Source organism: Schistocerca gregaria, chromosome 8, assembly GCF_023897955.1.
Source record: "Schistocerca gregaria isolate iqSchGreg1 chromosome 8, iqSchGreg1.2, whole genome shotgun sequence".
Classification (NCBI taxonomy): Eukaryota; Metazoa; Arthropoda; class Insecta; order Orthoptera; family Acrididae; genus Schistocerca; species Schistocerca gregaria.
The window spans coordinates 221,620,168-221,644,634 of record NC_064927.1 but is presented as its reverse complement, the minus strand read 5'-3'; the positions used below and the strand labels follow the sequence as shown (position 1 = coordinate 221,644,634).

The window sequence follows — 24,467 nt, the reverse complement described above, 5'->3', positions numbered from 1 at the left end:
GGTTTTGGATGTCTCTATAGGTCTATTCTGTTTATATTACTTAATCTTTCGCTTGTTGTTGTTGTGGTCTTCCGTCCTGAGACTGGTTTCATGCAGCTCTCCATGCTATTCTATCCTGTGTAAGGTTCTTCATCTCCCAGTACCTACTGCAACCTACATCCTTCTGATCTGCTTAGTATATTCATCTCTTGATCTCCCTCTACGATTTTTACCTTCCTCACTAAATTGGTGATCCCTTGATACCTTAGAACATGTCCTACCAACCGACCCCTTCTAGTCAAGTTGTGCCACAAACTCCTCTTCTCCCCAATTCTATTCAATACCTCCTCATTAGTTATGTGATCTACCCATCTAATCTTCAGCATTCTTCTGCAGCACAACATTTCGAAAGCTTCTACTCTCTTCTTGTCCAAACTATTTATCGTCCATGTTTCACTTCCATACATGGCTACACTCCATACAAATACTTTCAGAAACGACTTCCTGACACTTAAATCTGTACTCGATGTTAACAAATTGCTCTTATTCAGAAATGCTTTCCTTGCCATTGCCAGTCAACACTTTCGTAAATGATTCAAACAAAAACTCTGCCTTATCAGCTGTGTTACACCATCAGAAACGACGAAATTAACAGCAGATATCAATTACAATGAAATGAATACCCCTAGCTGCATGCAGGCATTGATATCAGTCAACGGGGACAGTAGCAAATGTGTGCCCTTACCGGGACTCGAACCCAGGATCTCCTGCTTACATGGCAGACGCTCTATCTATCTTTCTTTTCTTTTTTTCTTTTTTTTAAATCTCATTTTGTTCGTTTACTTTCGTTGCATCTGCTCGGGGTGGACGTCGTGTGACGCCCGTTTCAGTTCGTCGTTAATCGATTAACTCCGTTTTTTTTTTTTATTATTACGGAGGATAGCTAACCCTCTGACCGAACACGCTGAGCTACCGTGCCGGCATCTATCTGAGCCATCGAGGACACAGGAGATGGTGCGACTGCAGGGACTTATCTATAGCACGCCTCCCGTGAGACCCCATTCCCAACTTATTGTCCCTCACTACTTTCATAATGCCCCTGCCTACTCATTACTCGCGCCTTTTTGCCGATTCCTGGAAGAGTTCGGGCACTGTCTGTGCATCTGCACAGAAGAAGATGGTGAAATGGCCGGTGAACATTATATATAGGAGATATCAAAATGTGCAGTGTGGAAGTAACACCTTTCCGGTACATAACCCAATGAAAAGTTACTTCCGTGTTTTCCGTTTTGATTTTCCGTTTTGATATCTGCTACGGTGAAACACATTTATACGACAAATTTTCTGAACGATTTACGAAAGATTAGTCTACACAAACGTCCAAAACCGGTATGACTACATCGCTAATTATACAAAGAAAGATTGAAGAATCTTGGAAATGTTTGGCAGAAATAAGGTATATCTTGGTTCAAAAATACCTTGTAACTCGTGACCACTCCTCATTTGTATTTTTTACAGTATGATCCCATTTTCCAACAGTCGCCCAAAACTCCGAGAGGGAACTTCAATCCATTAAGTGGCTGTCACCTTCCTGAATACCGATCCTGACACAGACGTAGTGTGGGCTGCATAAAACGACACCATTAGGGCCATCTGAATCGTCCTGTATCGTTACTACATTGCTGTTTGTTCTTCGGTCTTGAAAACTTGTCTGATGCACTTTTCCACGCTGTTCTCGAATCGTGCAAGCCTCTTAACCTCCAAATGACTACTGCAAACTACATCTAATTGAACCTGCTTACTATATTCATTTCTTTCTCTCCCTGTACAGCTTTAGCCCTGACACCTCCCTCCGTCACTAAGTAGACAATTCCTTGATGTTCCTTGATGCCTTAAAATATGTTCTGTAACCTGATTCCTTCTTTTAGTCAAGTTGAGTCGTAAATTTCTTCTTCTCAATTCGATTTAGTACCTCTTCATGACTTATTCCATCTGTCCGTCTAATGTTGAGTATTCTTCTGCAGCACCATATTTCAAAAGTTTCCACTGCCTTCTTGTCTGAATTGCTGAAATGCGGTACATTTCTTCTCTGCCCAAACTGATTCAGTAGCTCTACATCCCTAATCCAATCTACCCATCGGATCTTCTACATTCTTCTCTATCATATTTTGAAAAGCTTTTATCCTCTTTTCCTCTTAACTGTTAATCGTCCTAATTTCACTTTTGTCCAAGGCTGCACCGTCAGAGAAGATTTCCTAGCACTTAAATTTGTGTTCTATGTTAACAACTTTCTCTTTTCCAGAAATTCTTTTCTTGCTGCTGCCACTTTGCACTGATTTTGCTTCCCAAAACAAAAATCTTCTGCTAATTGTAATTTCTCGTTTCCCAGTCAAATTTCCTCAGCACTGCCTAATTTAATTCAGCTATTTCCATCAGCCTTCTTTTACTTTTGTTGACGTCCATCTAATAACCTCTTTTAAACACACTGTCCATTTTATTCACTCAATCTTCCAAATGCTTTGACATGTTCATGACAGAGTTAACGTGTCACCGCCAATCATCAAGGTTTTAACATCTTCAACTTTTGCAGTCCTGTCTTCCTCAGTTGCGTGTAATATATGGTATATTGATAATTTTTACTTATGGACCATCTGACAGCAACTGAATAAAACACAATTTTAGTGCCATACGCGTTTCGCCTTTATTTTCTGCAAGGCATCATCATTGGCCTGGAATATGTACATATGTTTACTATTTAATTTACATTTTTGTCACTGTGCTTATAGGTTATAAACAGTTCTGGTGGTTGGTATTTCCTATTAAGTAGTAATGTTTTGAATTGTACTTACAGGTTGCGTGGACAATTTCTTACATATTACGCTCCTGTTGCCTTGCAGAAAATAAAGGGGAAACGCATATGGCATTAAAATTGTGTTTTATTCTGTTCCTGTCAGACGGTCCATAAGTAAAAATTATCAATACACCGTAAAAATCAAAGTTTTAATTTCTTCTCCCTCAACTTTAAACCGCTTTGCATACTTCTCCTTAGTTTGCTTCACTACCTGCACAATGTACAAATTAAGTAACATCTGCGATTGGCTATTACCATGTCTTACTACCTTCTCATCTACTGCTTCCCTTTCATCTCCTTTGACTCTTATGCGTGTGGTTTGGCTTCTGTACAAGTTGTATTTAATTCGCGCTACCTTAAGTATTTCAAACAGTGTCGACTGCATTAACAGAGTCCTTCATAGAAAAGGACACGATTCAGACGATGCCTAAATCTCACTGACTTGCGCATAGGTATACTCCTTTGTCATGTACAGGTGATGCTGAAGTTATTTTAGGCTAACTTATTTCAGTTTAACATACAGGGAGTAGACAAAAGTATGAAAACACGAAAAACAAACGACATTACCATACCTAATACGGTGAAGGAAAACCTTTGGCATCCAAAACAGCTTCCAGTCGTCTCAGAATGGATAAATACGTGTTCTGGATGCTTTTCAAACGAATCTTGTATCATGATTCCTGAAAAATAATGGTTAGTTCAGGTAAATGTGATGGAGATGGATAGCAATGCGCACACTTCTCTCCAAAGCAGACCATAAAGGCTGGTTAATATTGAGATCTGGCGACTGTGGTGTCCAAATGTGGCGAGGGGAGGTGAGTCTGTTCATTCCCATGCTTGTGCTCACAAAACCATTCCTCAACGCTGTGAGCTGTGTGAACCGGCGCCCTATCCTCTTGCAACATAGCATCGCCATTGGGGAGCGATCTTTGTACCATGAGATGGACCTGACCCGTCGCAATGGTCACATAATCCTTGACAGTAATGCGACCTCGCAGATTAACCACAGGGCTAATGGAATACCACGATATGGCTGCCTAAATTATAACCGAACCCTGGCCAGGTTTCACTCTCGGGACATACACTGAGCCAGAAGTTGGAAACAGCGTGAAACATGACTTTTCCGACCAAATTACTTTCTTTCATCGCTCCATAGTCGAGATTTTATAGCCCAGGCGCCACAGTTCCCTGTTATGGGGAAATGCATTAGTGTTGAGCGCTTTTGGAATTCCAGCTTATCCAGTAATTCTCTACTTATGGAGTTCCCTTCGTGTTGTTTTGGAGCTGACAGGGTTCTCGTGTGCGACATTGACTTTTGCATTTGTCGTCCTCTCATTTATCATCAAAATCTTCTTCAATGACTGTCTGTCACAGTCATTCAACACACACGTTCGTGTGCTTTGTGACTTACCAAATGATATTTTTCCGCTCTGCCCGTATGCGGTTGGTACAAATCTTCAGCATGTCGCCTCTTGAAACACAAAGCCTTTCGGCTCCCTCGGTTACAGAAGCGCACATTGTACGAGCACAACAATTTGCCCACTTTTGGATCAACTTAGCTCGGACATGGCGTACTCGCTACTACACAGAGCTCTGTTACGATCACGACGGACACATGCGACGTATTGAGGACATTGCATAGGTACTGATCGTGGTGAAATACAACAGGGCAACCAGCAGGCTTGGGTAGCATCCACATTTATATTGAAGCGTGCATTTCTTGCTGTGTGTTTGTTCAACATCTGTACACGGCTGTTAGTGGTATACCATTTCTTCTAGAGACGTTGGACAGTTCTCATTGATATACCCACAAACCACGAAACTTTATTAATTGTGTGGTCACGGGTACATCTACATCTACATTTATACTCCGCAAGCCACCCAATCGTGTGTGGCGGAGGGCACTTTACGTGCCACTGTCATTACGTCCCTTTCCTGTTCCAGTTGCGTATGGTTCGCGGGAAGAACGACTGCCGGAATGCCTCCGTGCGAATCTCTCTAAGTTTACATTCGTGATCTCCTCTGGAGATATAAGTAGGGGGAAGCAATATATTGGATATCTCATCCAGAAACGCACCCTCTCGAACCAGGACAGCAAGCTACACCGCGATGCAGAGCGCCTCTTTTGCAGAGTCTGCCACTTGAGTTTGCTAAACATCTACGTCTACATCTACATCTACATGACTACTCTGCAATTCACATTTAAGTGCTTGGCAGAGGGTTCATCGAACCACAATCATACTATCTCTCTACCATTCCACTCCCTAACAGCGCGCGGGAAAAACGTACACCTAAACCTTTCTGTTCAAGTTCTGATTTCTCTTATTTTATTTTGATGATCATTCCTACCTATGTAGGTTGGGTTCATCAAAATATTTTCTTATTCGGAAGAGAAAGTTGGTGACTGAAATTTCGTAAAAAGATCTCGCCGCGACGAAAAACGTCTTTGCTGTAATGACTTCCATCCCAATTCGCGTATCATATCTGCCACACTCTCTCCCCTATTACGTGATAATACAAAACGAGCTGCCCTTTTTTGCACCCTTTCGATGTCCTCCGTCATTCCCACCTGGTAAGGATCCCACACCGCGCAGCAATATTCTAACAGAGGACGAACGAGTGTAGTGTAAGTTGTCTCTTTAGGGGACTTGTTGCACCTTCTAAGTGTCCTGCCAATGAAACGCAAGCTTTGGCTCGCCTTCCCCACATTATTATCTATGTGGTCTTTCCAACTGAAGTTGTTCGTAATTTTAACATCAGGTACTTAGTTGAATAGACAGCCTTGAGAATTGTACTATTTATCGAGTAATCGAATTCCAACGGATTTCTTTTGGAACTCATGTGGATCACCTCACACTTTTCGTTATTTAGCGTCAACTGCCACGTGCCACACCATACAGCAATCTTTTCTAAATCGCTTTGCAACTGATACTGGTCTTCGGATGACCTTACTAGGCGGTAAATTACAGCATCATCTGCGAACAACCTAAGAGAACTGCTCAGATTGTCACCCAGGTCATTTATACGGAACAGCAGAGGTCCCAGGACGCTTCCCAGGGGAACACCTAACGCTATCACGCTCACCAAGTAACTGTGTGACGAAACGTGCCGCTCTTTTTTGGATCTTCTCTATCTCCTCTGTCAACCCGACCTGGTACGGATCCCACACTGATGAGCAATACTCAAGTATAGGTCGAACGAGTGTTTTGTAAGTCACCTCCTTTGTTGATGGACTACATTTTCTAAGGACTCTCCCAATGAATCTCAACCTGGCACCCGCCTTACCAACAATTAATTTTATATGGTCATTCCACTTCAAATCGATCTGCACACATACTGCCAGATACTTTACAGAAGTAACTGCTACCAATGTTTGTTCCGCTGTCATATAATCATACAATAAAGGATCCTTCTTTCTATGTATTCGCAATACATCTAAACAGGACGACAGCTTCTTGACCTGTCTAGTGTTCCTGCCTCTGGATCACGGGGTCCCGGGTTCGATTCTTGGTCGGGTTGGGGACTTTCTCTGCCCGGGGACTGGGTGTTTGTGTTGACCTCATCATTTCATCCTCCTCGTCATCGTCATCATTCGTGACAGTGGCTATATTGGACTGTGTAAAAATTGAACTGCGTAAAAATTGGGACCTTGTGCGGGCGATGATGACTGCGCAGTTGAGTGCCCCACAAACCGAACATAATCATTATCATCATCGCTGTCAGGACTTACATCAGCGTTGGGGAGTCACATGACCATCTGATACAAGACCTACCCGATCTACAGCGCTCCAAGTGTGCTCTTTGAAAAGCGTGATTGATATTTTGTCCAGTGGGGTTATTAGTAACGAGCATGCTGTGGCAAGCAGTGTTGACCTGTAGACAGTGTGTTATTGCGGTGTGGTGTGGTATTGCAGAGAAGGGCTCGCTGCTGTCGCGGCTGTTCCGGCGCAGCGGGCGCAAGCAGCGGCAGGCCGGCGAGCTGTCCACGTTCTCGGCGCAGTTCCCGCCCAGCGAGTGGTTCAACCCGCGCGTCGTCCACCTGCACTCGGTCGGCACGCAGACGCGCTCGCCCACGCCCTCGCTGCTGCACGCTCCCGCCACCAGGAGCGCTGGGGTCAGTATATCGCGCTGTATTGCGTCTGTCATTTGCGCACACCATCGAGACGCGTTCACACCACAGACGTACATTAATAGACTGGCACTGACGCATACAGCATCATCGACGTTAATACCAGCACTTTAGTTAGCAATATAGCGGCGAGCGCAAAGGACGTGTAAAAATCTGTTTATTTGCTGATCAAAACAGTCGTAAAAATCGGAATAAACTGATATAACTACGTTACCTTTAAAGTTTTGACAAAATGGATAATCATGCGTCGGGTTTGGTTGTAATTTCTCATACAGCAGACGGAACATACAACGAATTGAACATGTCACAATGCAACAATAACTAGAAACATCTTACGCACTTTTGCCTTTCTGCTGCATGTAATACTAAATAATTACATTATATCTTGTCTTATCTGAAATACTGGCAATGATTAAATAGTTTACGTACATTCTAGGGGGTTACATAAATCTACTATTAACAGACATAACTCAATGATATGCTTTTAACCCATTTTGATCAACTTCGAATTTCCTTATGAAAGTGCTCCTATAAGCAGAACGTGCTATTTGTTGTTAAGAACAAGTGACTTTATTTATTTGTGTGTTCTTATGAAAACTACCGTCTGCTTGATTCTACAGTGTATGATTCAACTAGGACACAAATATTCACTCAACTGCAGAACGTTAATAGACCACCTCGTAAAGTCTACAACGTCATTTGATTTCAGAAAATCATGGTAGTGCAATATACAAACTTGCTAACACCGCCATCTTACCCCACCAAACGTCAGGCTTCAGTAAAAGATGCACCTTTGCCAGCCTATTCATGTATATCTGTGGTTCTCACATCCTGGGCAAAAAATCTTTTCCATCAATGATACTCGTTAGGCTATTAGCCAATGAGCGGCTTCTAAGCCAAAGAGGTCCTATAGCAAGAGCTTCTAAAGCTCCATGCTCATCATCGATCGTACGAATACCTCTGTTCCTCCCCTTGCTCCTAGCTTAACACTCCCATCACTACACAGGACATCAGCCTCACACTCCGGACTAAACGCAATACTGCTCCCGGCCACGACCGCGTTACCTACCACCACCTCAAGCACTGCCCTCCCTCCTTCCTTGCAGTCCTTGCCACCCTCTACAATGTCATCCTTGCCACCGGCTTCTACGCTGACCTGTGGGAAACCTCCCATATCTTGATGTTCTTCGCATCCAACTACCTCCACCAAAACCCCCTCCTCCCCAACACCCAATGTGGCTCTCGACCTTCCTTCTCTGCCGATGACCAACACCTACACCTCATTCTTCTCCTCTCCCTCCAGCTTAACTCCCACTGCTCTGCCATTTTTGTCTCCCTCGACCTAGAAAAGGCTTACAACTCTGTCTGGCATCCCAGTCTCCTGTTTAAACTCGAGACATTTGCCCTTCCTGTCAATTATATGCCCTTCCTGTCAACTATGTCCATCTGATTACCTCCTTCCCCTCCGGCCACCCCTCCTATGTTACCATCCATAACGCCAATTCCCGCACCTTCTACCCCTCTGCAGATGTGCCCCAGGACTCTGTCCTCTCCCCTCTTCTCTACCTCCTGTACACGGCAGATATGCCCCCCCCCCCCCCCCCTCCAGTACACATCCTGCAGTATGCCAATGACTTCGCATTCCTTGCCCTCACTCCTACCCTCTAACGGTCCCAATGCCTTCTCCAGAATCACCTTGACCTTTTTGGTTACACCATGCGGCTCCTGAAAATCAATCCTTCCAAGACCCAGGCAATCATTGTAGGTTGTACCACCTGCTCCTTCCAGCTCCTGGATTTCTCCCTTACCATCTGCGCCCATCCTGTCTGCCTCTCCCCCACCCTCACCTATCTTGGCCTCGCTATTGACCATCACCTGGATCCAATCTCCACTTCATCCAATCCAAAGGCCACAACCACCTCTGACTCCTCAAACTCCTCTTTGGCAGGGCATGGGGGTTGAACCCCTCTACCATCCTCCACACCTACAGGTCCTTAATCTGTCCCATCCTCTGTTATGCCAGTCCTGCCTTGAATTCCACCCCCCCTCCCAAATTCTATGTCCCTCCATATCCTCAAGTGCCATGCACTCCGCCTTGCCTTCCATATACGCCTCCCCGTCCCCCACGTGGTTCCTCTATGACATTATTCCTTTCCCCCTTTCTGCTCCTATTCCTCAAACATATCCACATACTCTACACCTCCCGCTGCCTTGTCCCCCCTTATCCCCTGGTTGCTCCTCTCCTCTCCAACCCCGCCCTCTGCCGCACCTACACTGTTGTGTCCTCCCTACCTTCCATCTCTACACCCTTTATCTCCTTCCGCAAGGTGGCTTCTGTCAACTCCCCCTAATGGATGATGCTCTCTCTCCCTCCATTTATCCCTCCTATCAACTCTGATCCTTATCTCCCCCTCCTTTCCCCTGTCATTTCCCCAGGCTCCCTGTTCCCCCCACCTTCCATCCTGTTTTTTCCCCACCTACACTCTCTCTGCTTCCCTCCCCCGCCCTTTCCCGAGTCCTTTTGCATTCCTCTCCTCTGTCTTTCCCCACTCCCTCTCACATCTGCCCAGCCCCCTCCCCCCTCTTTTATGATTCCTCATCCTCCATTGGCTCCTTCTCCCTTCCCCCCCACTTTGTTTTTCCTCTTCTTCCTCACCTTTTTCTTTTCCCTCGTCTGTCCAGGTTCCCCCCGTCTACCATCGGCTGTGGTGTGTCACATTTGTGCCAACTTTTTCGTGCAGTGTTTGAGTGAGTGTTCAGTGTTGTGCGTCTTTCCAAAGTGTTATGAACAGAAATCATGCTGTCACTGGATGTGATTTTTATATCCCTTGTGAGCAGAAACCAGACTGTCGCCATGTTTTTTAATTGTCTGTCTATTGTTTTACCTGTCTGCTTCCTGAGTCTTTTATTACCATCACCAACCCTTTGTGTTATGTTTTAAGTTTCACAATTTTCTGCCATTTTACCATTTAAGTCACCGATTTTATCACCTGCTTCTCTTATTTATTATCTCCATTTTTTTAAAACAAATTCCGTAGGCTGAAGAGTGGCATACTAAGCTGCTGCCAGCCAGCTCCCTTTGCGGGGGGGGGGGGGGGGGGGGGGGGGGGTGTATGGAAACTCAATAAAGGAAAAGAACTCCATGCTCGGCTTACTAGGAAGTGACGTCAAAGTAATGTGTCATTCAATGCGTCCATATACGCCAGACGCCTTATTAATTTGTCGTATTTCGCAGTTTTGGCTTTGTAACTTGCAGGATTCACATTCAAGGCAATGTCCCACTGAAAATTAATCATGAAAGCATCGCTTTCGGCTCCATTTCTTATAATTAAATATCAATAATAACCCATCAGCGGTACAAGCCCCAAGAGACTACAAGATAAACATACTTTACTTCCAAATTGCAGTTTGTTGGTGTAGGGTACCAGTAGCATTTAAGGTCGTGGATGTAGATAACAGTCTTTTTTTCACCTTATATTTGTAATGCACTCTGGGACTTCCTTCATATAATGGAAGTACGTTCTGCAATATTCAATGTTATTTATGTATAAAGCATGCTATCACAGGAATGAATTTCTTTAATTTTGTGACGTCTGTCTGATTAGAAGAAAAGGATGAAACTGCTGTGGGCTAAACGACCATCATTGATATTTCTGTTATCAGTGATATTTCTGTTCATACTTGACATGAATATTTGGCCACTTTTTCATAATATGTTACAATTTCTAAAGGTATGGCTAGGCAGGAATGTAAAATTACAGTTTAAGTTGCTGCCAATTAAATGTGCAGTTCCCCAACAATCAGTTTTTTCTTCTTATCCTGTCTGTCAAGTGCCCCCTGACCCACCATACTGGGTGACTTTCCTGAAACCTTCCATTTTTCCTAGACCTTTTCAGCCATTTTCTTCCACCCGTCTTCCTTCCCATTCAACTCTTCTGCGTGAAGAAAAAGCCACTGGCTCCAAAAGCTTGCCTAATTATAATCTTCTTTGATGTTTGTGTTCTGCTGCTGCTTGGTAAGTCAATTTTTTTATCTATTCAATTAAATTATTTTGTCAAAAATTGATTGTTTTCATTCTTATAGACACTACTCATTGTTAAAAACTCACACTTAGTGACAAAACTGCATGAAAAATTTGCACCACCTGATGAGTGGACCAGGACCTTCACCTGCGCCATGAATTTCATGGAACAACTGTTTTGGTGTTAAAATATGCTTTTCATGATGTCACTTGAGGCTGGCAAGTGTGGCTAATCTCTTTACAATCCCTGCAACCCCGTCACAAGGTCCTATATATGTGCTGTAACAAAAAGTGCCTTTCTGCTGAAACATCAAAACACACACACACACACACACACACACACACACACACACCTCCCTCCCTCCCTCCCCCCCCTCCCTCCCCCCCCCCTCTCTCTCTCTCCCTCTCTCTCTCTCTCTCTACCTCTCTCTCTCTCTCTCCCTCTCTCTCTCTCTCTCTCTCTCTCTCTCTCTCTCTCTCTCTCTGTGTGTGTGTGTGTGTGTGTGTGTGTGTGTGTGTGTGTGTGTGTGTTTTTTGTGCTGCAGGCAATTAGATATTTCCACATATCGCACAAGGGTCACTCTATCTAATCATGGGCATCCCCTCCTTGCGCTTCAGTTTTCCTGAAATGTTCTGTGGGTGTAAATCTACACTAGAAATGAACCTGTGCAAAATTTTCAGTATATGAGAAATTTGGATGACTTTCCAGTGAATGTGCATGAAAAAAAAAAATGAAATCCAATGTTGACAGCTCTTGTATTACAAGACAAAAGCAAGTAATAAACTTTTGATTTCAGGCCTTGGAAACCTTTTGGCTGTGAATCAGAAAAATACAGAATGACAGAATGTAAACCATTTTGTTAGTCAGTGTGATGTATTAAAGTGACTCATAAAATGTGCACAGAAAACAGCATAGATTTTTTTTACCCTTTTTGAGGTCATACATCTCAGGAAGAAAAAATGCAAGGCAACTACAACTTGGCATTTTTGTTGACATGTCTGGCACATGATTCTATTAGCATATCTTCCTGTGTAACCAATTACTTTAGATTATACTCAAACACAAACATGATGTCGAACTCCAAATTACAATAAATGAGAGAAGTTCCAATACAAATATTGCAAATGGATCATTTCAAACATTCTTCTTTCCAGCACCATTGAAAAGAGTAAAATTTTCTGTACTAGAAACATCCTGTTGGATCTTAATCGGTTCAAAAAGGTAGCAAATATGAGGTTGAACTCTAACAAAAGTCATGTAAAATATATTACGACTACAACATGCTACAGGTTTTTGAACCCATAACTTCAAAATGAGCAAGTATGACAACTGGTAGATTAATGCTGGTGTTCAAACTAGTTATGAAAACCATGAAAATTTAATGACAGCATCAGTCCAAAAACATTGGTTCAGTACGTTTCTGTACCTATCCTGGTAGAACCATGTATGGTTGCAAAGGCAAGATAGATGACTCAAGGTCATGTTTGTTGGTTTCTTCATTGAGATTCCAAAACCTCAGTTGGGTTTCTTGCCATGGTTCCCAGTTCAATATATATGGGTCTCTTCTTGTTGGTTCCCAAGCTGGTGCTATTGAAAATTATTGTTTCATGGGATTAAATTTTTCTTCAATTCTTTTCAATATCCCTTCTGTAAAATGATGCTGACATCCTGTTCTAGTTGCTGAAGGTGCTGCAATATTCATGATGATGTACTGTTCAGGAATCTGACATTTATCTTCTCTTTCAGGCCAATAGAATGAGTGAACTGGATCAAAAGGGTACATGAATCAATAACAACTTCACATATGTTACCAATCCACCAGTGATTGTTGTAGAGACTGGTGATGTACTGGCCATGAATAAGACTTAAAACTGACACAGAAGCCTTACTGGTGTCAGTTGATTGATGGACTGAGGCTGCAAAAGAAGTTTTAGCACTTGAAACCAAATTAACTTGAAAATGGTTCAAATGTGTTGCCAAAAAATGGTGATTTTCTTGAATTCCAGCTAAAGTATGGCCATTTGCAAACAATTCTTCTTGCAGCTTCCTTTTGTCTTCCATTTCTCAACTTGTAACAAAGATGAACTACAATACTTGTTGGTCACAAAATTTGAATAAATCTTCTGGGGTTAAGATTTGATCGTCTGTAGTTTGTTGCAGGCTTCTCTTGCTCCTAAACATTTAGCCATTCACCAGTTCCATCACACAGAGATTTACCATAGCTTGTGCCAAACAAATTCCATTTAACAGTTATACTGGAGTCCTTTTTGAGGCAACACAGTCTAATGTAATTTTTGTAACTCCTATATTGAGCAGCAGAAGCATCACTGAAATACTGAATGAGCACAACTTCTTGGTCAGAAGTGTGTGGATGGCAATGGTGTCATATTTGGGACATATTGTTGACAATGCATAAGCTAACACATTTTACTTCTTCGGCTTTATAGTATACAGAAAATGGCTACAGCATTGTTTGACTGTTGTCCCTATGATATCCTTAAACAACATCTTGGATAATGAAAGAAAACTGTTCTGCAAAATCTATTAGAACAACTAATTCACCAGGCTTCAAATTTTCTTTGTTTTTCTTCAAGTCACAATTCTGGTGTTTCATGTTGAACCACATCATATATGACTTTTGCAATATCAGAATAAACCATTGCCCAGCTGCTTCATAGAGGGATGTCTCTGATGAAGCGCACCCAAGGTGGCATGACAATACTGACACTACTTGAGTGACACCACTGAAAACTGGGTGTTCACACATGTAACTTAAGTGCCACTGCACTATGCCACAAGCTGTATCATCACTTAATTGTGTGTGTGTGTGAACCCAGCTTTAGGCTTAGACCACATAGGATGTCATTAGATTGAAACCAACTTTTTGATCAACTGGCTAGAAATGGCATCAGTTTGCACACAACTGATGTAATATTGTTCAGTTAATCTTATTTTTAATGGTGGTTTTAGCAATAAAGGTTTCTTTATTACAGTGGTGAAATGTTATGCAGTGTTTAGTGAAAGGAAGCAATATTTCATTTCACAGTTAAATTGTTTAGTTCTTAAAAAATTGTGAACATATTTTTCTAGAGTAAGTCAATGAGTTTACAGACTGAAGCTAAGAACTGATATTGTTATCAACCATACGCATATGGTCTTCTATTTGAGAGTGTTTGTAGATGTCTAAATAATACAAACTGAATGACATACATGCATTTTGTAAAAATATTTTGATCCTTAGATCTAAAACTCTATGAATGACAAAAATTCTGAGATAACAGTATGTTAATATCTAACTCACTACAGGAACTTTCTGTATAACCAGTATTTTCTAACACATTTTACTTCTTCTCTTCATATTGTTTTGGTACCTGCTCTGGATTAAACAAAAGGTATAAAATATAAATGCTTAATTTGTGTAACAACCACACAATGTGGATAGAAATGGATGTCATTTCTTATAAAAAGTACAATAAAATGTTACACACATATTGTTGAGGAATTGCTAAAAAGCCAAATGCTTTCTGCCAAACTCATATCTTGTCTTGTACTCACGTGGAAGTGGTGAACTAAATGACTTGCAGTCAGCAAATACAAGAATTCACCGAGGAACTGAAGTTCTATCACTTGCAAAAATGAAAAAAAAAGAATTGTGAAGGCAATGTTTCAAAGTGTTTGTTACACTTTCACCTCACCAAATTTAAAACTGATAACCATTGCGTTAATATTGGAAATTTTAGAGATATTATGTCTACTACATATGTAATATTATTACAATAATATGTTCAGTTGTTATGATAAATGCTCAGTTTTAAGTCGAAATGAGGAAAAACTGTAAATGTCAGCTCAGCTTCACATAGAGCTTAATGACTTATTGGCCTCTGTCACACATGACTTAGATGTGGGTTTCAAATATTAACATGGCAGAGATAGGGGCATGTCCTGTCTACATGTATCTAAGGTCTAAGCTCAGGACATGTGCATTTGTAGCACCAGCATCTGAAAAAATTACAACCTGTGACAAGGAAGTCACACTACTGGAATAATATGCCAGGGCACTTGGCACTTCAAGTAAACTCACGTGTCATGAGTAGTCAATTGAGATGAAAAAGTTGCTCTCATAAAAGTAAGAGACAAGAATAGGTGTTGAGGCTGTGGTGTGTGTTTGTGCAGCCGGATGCACAGTCACAGACGAGCTTCCCGAGTGGAGTGTGCTGGACGGACGAGGAGCCAGCGACGCTGCCACGGCGCCATCGCCACAGGGATCGGGACCGGGACTCGGCATCGGCATCCGCTTCCAGCCTGGGGAACACAGCATCAGCATCTCCTGCGGGTACACCAGCGCACGTGCTCCAGCAGCGGCGTAGCAGCACCAGCAGTGGTCGCCCACGACACCGCTCGCCCAGTGCCCACGCACACAGCTCCACATTACCACGCCGCTCGGGCTCGGGGAGCCATAAGGCAGACTCCATCTCGAGAGCAGCCTCTCGTGGTTCCATACAGCCTGCAGCCACTGGAAGTGGTAGCGGAGGTCAACCACCCTCTGTGGCCAGCAGTAGCTCACCATCCTCACAGGTATGTCAATCCACTAACCACCAGCTGTTAAAGCATCTAGCCACAGCATCTGCTGTGGTGGACCACATCAAACTAGTCAGAGGACCGATCAAAACAATTGCTACCTTATGAGTACTCGATAACTTCCCCTGCTGTGCTACACTTACTCCCAACATCTTCAATTATTTGTTGGATATTTTATAATCTCTGTCTTCTCCCAGAGTTTTTTATCCTGTACAATTTTCTCTAATATCCTGGAAGTTATTCCTTAATGTCTTAATGCATGCCCTATCATTCTGCCCCTTCATTTCATAAGTGTTTTCCACAGCTTTGTTTCCTCACTGATTCCTTCAAAAATCTCTTCATTTCTTTTAAGTTCACACAATTTTCAACATCATTCTGTAGCTCTGCATCTAAAATACTTCAGTTCTCTTCTTTTCTCATTTCCCCAAAATTCATGATTCCCTTGCATCAAGCAGACAAATTAAATTAGTAGCTCATTATATTTTCAATTCATAGTTTCACTACAATTTTGAATGCTATTGCTGCCACTTCATCCAACAAACTTTATTCACATTGTTGTGGTCTTTAGTCTAAAGGCTGGTTTGATCCAACTCTTCACACTACTCTATACTATGCAGCCTTATCATCTGTACATAGCTACTGCAACCTACATCCATCTGTTCACATGTTTGCAAAACATAGATACTATTCATTGGGTTTCTGTTTCTTTTTTAAAGAGCTTACAAAGCAGGCAGTAAGAATCCCATATTAACAGTTGAAATTGTGTGCTTGTTGCAGATATCGGTGGTTGCAGCTCGGCCCTTGCCGTCACGCAAGTCGAGTGCCAGTGGCTCTCCGGGCATGTCGACCCCTAGTAGCAGTACTCGCAGTGCAAAAGCGTCACCTGTGCACCTCAAAACTACATCAACCACAGCAACAGCGAGTGAATCTGGGTCACCAAGTCGTGTCGTGACCGGAGGGAAAACTAACAGTCCACCTTCCAGTTCGAGCAACTCCAGCCAGTGTCAGTCGAGTGGCGGCCAGGGTTCTGTGACCTCTAGTGCCACTATCAGCAGTGGTGGTAGTGTCACAGTCACCTCGGAGACGCCTACTGCCACTGCCACCACTACCATCAATGGTACCAACACCAAGATCTATGTGCAGCAACAAAATTCACCTGTACGGTCCATCATAACTTTTGAGAATAACTTTGCTGGTAGTAATGGCACTGATAGACGGACCTCCACACCAGCCAAGGACATTCTTATCATTAATGGTAAAGCACCAGAAGCTACAACAGGTGAGCCCAAATATCAGATACAAATATATAGCTGATCGCAAAAATATGAATCATAATTATAATTTCCAAAACAATAATGATAGGACAAAAGACAAACAGTAATAATAATAATAATAATAATAATAATAATAATAATAATAATAATAATACTTACTTGTCCATAATAATATCTGAGTCTTAGGCATCACCATTTTTTGCATATTTACGAGAATGATATCATACCATAATTACAGTAAAGTCCCAGTTAACCGAACTCAGGTTACCCAAAACTCAGGTCATCTGAAGTGCCTCTGAAAATGACAAAACCAAAAATTTTTATTGGACTGCAGAGAAAAAATTTGAGACTGGGAGTGTTCTGAGCTATAGCAGGTAGTGAGAGATGGAAGCCCAAACTTGAGTTGCTTCCCGAGCCATGTACTTTCCAGTCTATATACGGCTATGCTGTCAACAACTGTGCATTGAAGTGGTTGTGTACTCCCATTGCATGTGTATTTTTGTGCTATGGCAACTACATGGAAGGGTGTTGCAATTACTTTCAATAATAAATTAGTTGTTATCAAAGAAACTGAACAAGGAAGTTTATTGAAAACTGTTGTAGCTAATTTCAGAGTGTTGGATCTATCATTTTGGAACAAGCAAAGCCTAAATTTCTTGAATAAGCTGTGAAAAATCTTATCAGAAAAACATAGAACACATACGTATTCGAATAAGGGTTGAAGCTCTTTACCTATGATTCACCCAACAATGAGAAAATGGTTTGTCTTTCAGTGGCCCGTCAATGCAAGTAAAAGGTAAAGTGTTAACTTAGTTGTAAGGTGATGAACAAAAAGATTCTTTTTTCAAGCTCAGGGTGGTTAGACAAGTTTAAAATCAGTTATGACATTCAGCAACTTAATGTATGTGGAGAAATGTTACCTGCAGATTCAGAGTTTTGAAAACAGAGTTTGGAGATTACAGCCAATGGTACATTAAGGACCATATTTATAGTGCTGATGAAACAGGTGCTAATATTAAGATGTTACCTACAGGATCCTTGATGTTTGCCTCTGAAAACAAAATGAAAAACAGGACAGAAAATGATTCTTTTGGTATCAAATACTTGAAGGATTTTCCCATTTATAAAGAGCACATGAAACATTTTGGATGCCCTGTGAACTATTCGTTGAATATTGTAGTGATAAACTGTACCAAAAGTTGAAAATTTTTGAACTACAGAAAGTCTTCCTAAAAAAAATGAACTTACTAATTGACAGTGTACCTATGCATCCTTGTGAGTTAAAAAGTGTTGACTTGTTGTGTGTTTCCCTCCCCCAAATTTTAACAACATAATTCAGCCACTGGATCAGGTCATAATAATTATATTGAAACAGCACTACCATGGGCTGTTTTTGAGAGCCATCCTGCAAGATAGTGGCATGCAGCATGAAATCATGAATGAAGAGCTGAAGGCAGTAAATGTGAAGCATGTAATTTACTGGTTTGTCTAAGCCAGAAGTAGTGTGAAAGCAGCAACTCTTCAGAAAGTGTTGGAGAAAACTGTATGATGCTCTTGGAGGAGATGATTTGGAAAATTTTGAAAACTTGACAGAAATGCTGAAAAGAATTCCCACATGTGAAGATTTCAATATGTGCAAGGTGGATGAATGGGTTGACGTGGATAATTTGCAGGAAATCATGAACCGATAAATTGTAGAAACAGTGTTTTTCCTCCAAAACCTTTCAAAAATATGAACTGTAATAGTACAAAACAAAATAATGCTTTACTTAAATATTCATGGCTTAACCATAAAAACTGTTATACAAAACAGCTCCACTCCACCTCCCATTACAGTTGTTTAACTGGAGTCATACCATATAATGAATATTTGCACATTAGCACATTGGATACTATTACATAAATATTTACTGCCAATAATATACTTCAACTGAAAACATGTGATAACAGTACTGTAGATACATTGGCGCTCAGAAATATTTAAGTAAGTAAAAATCTCTTTTAATTAACAACTTTTTCAACCTGCCCTTAAAAAGATTTTCAAGGAGTTGCTTTCTACACTATTCCAAAACTGGTTATTGGTGTGTAAAATGAAAAGAAAAAGCTTTCCACCTCCATGACTGAAACAAAACATCACAGTCAGAGAGAGAGAGAGAGAGAGAGAGAGAGAGAGAGAGAGAGAGAGAGAGAGAGATTGGGATAGGAGGAGGGGGTGGGGTAGTGAGACAGGGATGAAAGAAATTGGAAACTGGAAGTGTGCTATCATGCCGTGATAGGAACTGTACAGCTGGGATTGTTGTTTGTAGAAAGAAAGAAATTATCTTCTAGGATAATTAAGCATATCAAACCACAATAATATGAATGTAGAGGAGGACAAATTTGAATCTCTCCATCAGCTGAGCCTAGAGTGACCGTGTACTGTCTCTACTGTTAATGGCAATAGTGCTGTAGGTTCTATCTTCTACATGTTTCTTAGAGATATGTGACATGTTTCTTAGAGATATGTGTAATAAAAATTAATTTACATTAGTTAGACCAACCAGAATACACAAAGGGAATCTATTACATAGTATGACTAATAAAAATATCCTCAACTGTCTATAACATCAAAGTTTGTTAAGTGCTGGTCTTGGTGAACATGCATATGTCACTGAAAACCAACACAAGGAAATCACTGGACAAAACACTTCATATAACTAAAAAAACATGACTCTTAGCAACAGATTACACAACACTTTAGAGTATGGCAACAAAGATGAAACAAAAATGTAAATTCAACTATTTTTTTCCAGTATACTTGATTCAAACATTTTCTTGCTTCAGGCATTTAATAATAATAATAATAATAATAATAATAATAATAATAACCATTGTTTCCTCTCAAATAGTTACAATGTTCCATGTGTTACATAGAAAGTACTATGAAGCTGAACAAAATGATAAAACCATTTATGTGTGGTATTTGGTGTTATCTTTTTTATGTCACTATCTCCTGGTAGATTTTTTACACCTATGCAAGACTTTAAGAGGTTGTAAAGATACTTTAAAGCAAGAGCTGAAAAGGAGTCAACAAACTCATCTTTTTAAATAAATTATTTTGTTTGTATGTTCTCATTTTTCTGTTAAATAATGATGCCTAGTAAAATAATTTCACCACAAGCATTTTAGTCATAATTGTGTGAATAATAGTAAATAGACACTCATACACACACACAATATGTATATTTTAAACACTAGCTAATTGTATTTTTTCTCAAAAATTGTAGCTAAAGAGAAGGTGTCACCACAACGCCCAAAGCTGGAGAGGCCAACATCGCTCTACACACCTCGTGAAGCAGCCAAAGAAGTTACTCCAGAAGTTTCCAAATTCCCTTCAGTCGAATCCTTACCAGGAACACCTACCATTACCCGCCAGAAGCTTACTAATATGACTAACAACTCACTACCTCCTAACAGGAATGGCACTACTGATGATGCAACTAATTTGCCACACCCAAACTCCCAACCGCCCTCCACACCACTGACTTCTGACCTCAACAATGCTCGTGTGCTCAAAGCAGCCATACAGTCTTCTGTGGACAGCCTCAGTTACAAGAATATGATTGGACGAACTGCATCAAAGAATAATTTATACAGTAACCCCAGCAGTCCAACAAAGAGCTTCGGAGGCTCATATGGCAATCTTTTCATTGAAAACCTGGAAGGAGCCAACAAACTGAATCATCAAGAACTCTTCTCCAGCATGAAAAACCTAGATGAGAACGGAGGCAGTAAGGAGCAGCTGTATTCGTACCCCAGTCTCAGTGACCTCACAGTTCACTTTAAGTCCATTGCTGCCCAGAAAATTCTTAAAGGTATCAGCATTAATAGTGTTGACACCCTTGTTGAAGTTAACATGGCTGCTGCAGAGAAGCAAAATAACCGTGATGTCACAGTGCACACTGATTTTGGGGTTGTTTAAAATGTATTATATTTATTGATACAATAGTTGCTTTGAGTGCTTCTTTACGGATTCTGGTATTACGATATAAAAGTTCATGTGTGGAGTAAAATCATATTTAAACATGGTCAATCTGCTAGGTTTCACAAAATTGTGTACATGTTATGAATTATTCAAAACTAAAATATTGTTACTATGTAAATAACATGTTGCCTTAATTAAATGTCATGTCTGTGCCTTGTGCAGTAAGTAGTCTGATTATCTGTAGTACAGTGATAGGGTATTTAGCAAATTTACTGTCTTGTAGGAGTGAAAAAACACTTAGCGTGGTCTTTGAAATTTCACAATGTAAAGCTAGTTTTGTCCTTAGTTTAAATTTACTGCTTTTCATTGTTCTATTCCACAACAAGTGAGAAACGCTCACCTTTGAAGAACCTTACATCCCATTCTCCCTGATACATAATATTTTAGTTAAACATATTCACATTGCAATAACTGTGTACAACTAAGTCTGCTGTATCTGAAACAACTAGTACTTAGACAGTATTGTTAGCAGCACAGCATTTGCTGCAATTTTGAATGTTGGAATATTTAGTACATGAAATGATTGAAAACCTATTTCAGCATTTGGTTCAATTGCTGTTACTCACAGAAAATTGGTTTCCTTCACATACCTTTCACTAAAGCAACATGTAAAGTATTTATTAAGATAAATTCTTATTGCAAATGAGTTTCATTCAGTAACAGTGATTAGTTATTTTGAACCAGCTGATGTTGATGGCTGTAATAACTCTCTTGTTCTCAGATCTATATAGATACTAATCTAAGATTTGTTCTCATTTATTACAAAGGGACAGACAGTTTTTAATGTAACTATCTTTTCATGATTCACTTGATGTAATGCTTCTTCAGCTAGATTTCCTATGCTAAGGTACCATCTCTGTGTTGTGTCCTTATTCCAAAATACCATTAGACGATTTAGGGTTGAAATCAAACAAAATTCATCCTCACAAAAATTGTAGAATTGTAGTTTTGACAGCAATAGCTCTGAGATGCGCAAATTACAAATGCGTGTGTTATTTGATTATTCATTTGATTATCTAGTAAATATTACATTACTACATGTGTGTGGACTGTAATTACAGGGACCAACTAACAGTCATTGACTTCAGCATGATGACAATTAAACCTGGCATTTTATTAAATAAATAAAATCATGGTACATTTTCATGAGAGAATTTATTTTATATACATATTGATCAGTAGATAGACATGTTCAAGGCACAAGTACATTTCTTTTAAAATCTCAATCTGAACAGACACTTTGATGCTCAGGAAAATTTGACAATATGAATTTCACCTCTATCTGATGCTGAACTTTACCAGTGGCATGTCATGGAGAATACAATAGTCACTCAAGCATTTCATTGACAATAAGCTACCTTTGTCACAGCAAACAATCTGATCAATGCATCTGTACTATTGTACTTCTATAAATGATGTTATTACATAATTATGGTCAAGTAAAATTTGTAAATGTATCAAATTACTCATTCAGTTTTTCTCTTTGACTTCATCACAGAAGCTTAAGATAAGCTCATACTGTCTAAGATTTCTTGCATATACACAGTTTTGCAAGAAACACGTGTTTTATTCCCTCAGACAAAGAAATATCAACAAAATACAATTATATAGACAAATTTTCAGTGTTGTGTTGAGAGTCAGGTTTATAAATTTATATTCTAATAACAGTAAAGAAATTCAGTGATGTAAATTTACACTGAAGAATTAATCCAATCTCTCTTTTGTACAGCAACTGTATCTCAATTTCAATGTTAAGGATGTAATATCACACATCCTTTCAGATGTATAGCTGTATTATTACCACATAGAAACTGTTAAATGTGTAAATTTCCAGGCAAATGGAAGAAGGTTCAAGATGATGTAACAGAATATTTACACTTCAGTTATGTGCCACAAGTATGTACATGACCCCCATTAGTAATGGTGTTTGAAACTATTACCACAGTATACAGCAGAACAGTGACACTATATGATGTACCCAAATGTTGCATACCTAATGAATACTGAAGGATATAGGCACATGTTGTCTCATGTGGAAGCTCGAAATAACTTCCCTATAACATGTACTAGAGAGAACAATAGTTTCATTTAAACTCAATGAGTACCTGTGTGTGCACTTTTGAGAACATGAAGCACTCAATAAAATACTCCTGTAGTCAAATGTCAATATGGCTTCATTCATTTAAGCCCTGTGGAGGGCGGTTATAACTGTAATTAAAAACATTACTTTAAGAATATCTACCTGCTACTTGCTTGTAAATATTTCCTGGCACTTTGCAGGAATAAAAATAATTGTTAAATTAATATATTTCTGACTAATCATCAATGATTCACTTATTATTTTTGAGCAGAATTGTGAATAAGATATTCTAGTCTCCATACAAGGAGGACAACTATGATTTTTTTAGCTATTTCTGTTCATTCCTTGAGTACTATGTTCAATCTTTGAGTTATTAGACTGAAGGCAATTGTAAATAGCTGTCAAGTTGTACAGCTTCTTGGTGAAACTTTTTTTCATACTGAAAAGTTACACACAAGGAGGAGGAATGTGACAGTTATCTAATGTATTTTGTATTTAAATTTTGTACATAATTCCCATCTTTGTAAACTTAAGGTGCCAAACAATGTTAACTAGCTGTTGTGCAGATCATTAATGCATTTCTTATTTCTAATATTTTCATGTATTACAGATCTGTAATAAAACTGTAAAGAATAAGGTTCATCTTTTTACTTAAAATAACAGCAATAAATCAAACATTTAATTCCTGGCATCTGCATGTCAACATTAGTCTACACATAGCATGAAGTATTTGCTGATATGAAAATATTAGCTGACATTCTTCCCATTTCATGCATGGATGGAGCACAGAGAAAGTAACACTTTTATACTGCAGCAAATTATATTTTATAATAAGTCTGATTTTGTTTGCATGCTATTTTAGTAATTAACATATAATTGATAGTAAAATATTTATAGATTTCTTCTGGAAACACTCTTTCAGAATTATTAAATTACTATTTTCTGTCGCCAGTGTAATTCCACTTACACTTGACAAAAATAATCATGACAGCATCCCATGTTTCTCTCTGTCAAGTGAGACTAGAGTAAACAAAACACTATTAACTCCTAGCTCATATGGGAATCATTTAGCTCACTCATGTTATATCCAGATGGACTATTAAACTGAAAGGAAGAGTGTTTAAACACAAATAAATGAATCAATGAATGTGTGAGAGTGCTCAGTAGATCTATCTTGATTACCATTTTTTGCAACATCACTAGATTACCTCTTTCATATACATTCACAGCTAGCATGACAAGTTATCTTCACACAACAAGATTGATGCATGTTAACATGGCTTTCGGTCAAGGGCACTGATACGAGAGTTTGTGGGGGGCGGCAGTGGAAGAGAGGGGTAGACCTGAGGATATGAAACATTTTTAATATTTTGGAAGAAGACTGATGATTTTTAACTAGCCATCAAAAATTTCCAGTTCTGATTGTGTTAAAAAAATTTTACATAATTTTATTGAAAGATAAACACTTGACTATGCCTTCTTTTTTCCTTTTCCTGAGAGCTGTGGGAGGGAGGAGGGAGGGGGAGGGAT

The 24,467-nt window shown here is 39.9% G+C and overlaps 1 protein-coding gene across 1 annotated transcript in view; it reads left to right on the top strand.

Moving 5' to 3' along the window:
* The window catches only part of LOC126285407 (mucin-17), a 326,011-nt gene extending 302,438 nt beyond the window's left edge, over nucleotides 1-23,573 (top strand). Inside the window, exons 6-9 of the mRNA XM_049984757.1 lie at nucleotides 6,745-6,944; nucleotides 15,155-15,556; nucleotides 16,337-16,838; nucleotides 20,100-23,573. Of these exons, the coding sequence (XP_049840714.1) occupies nucleotides 6,745-6,944; nucleotides 15,155-15,556; nucleotides 16,337-16,838; nucleotides 20,100-20,794 (1,799 nt within the window). The 3' untranslated portion in view covers nucleotides 20,795-23,573. The remainder of the gene's footprint in view (nucleotides 1-6,744; nucleotides 6,945-15,154; nucleotides 15,557-16,336; nucleotides 16,839-20,099) is intronic.
* The last annotated feature ends 894 nt before the right edge of the window (nucleotides 23,574-24,467 follow it).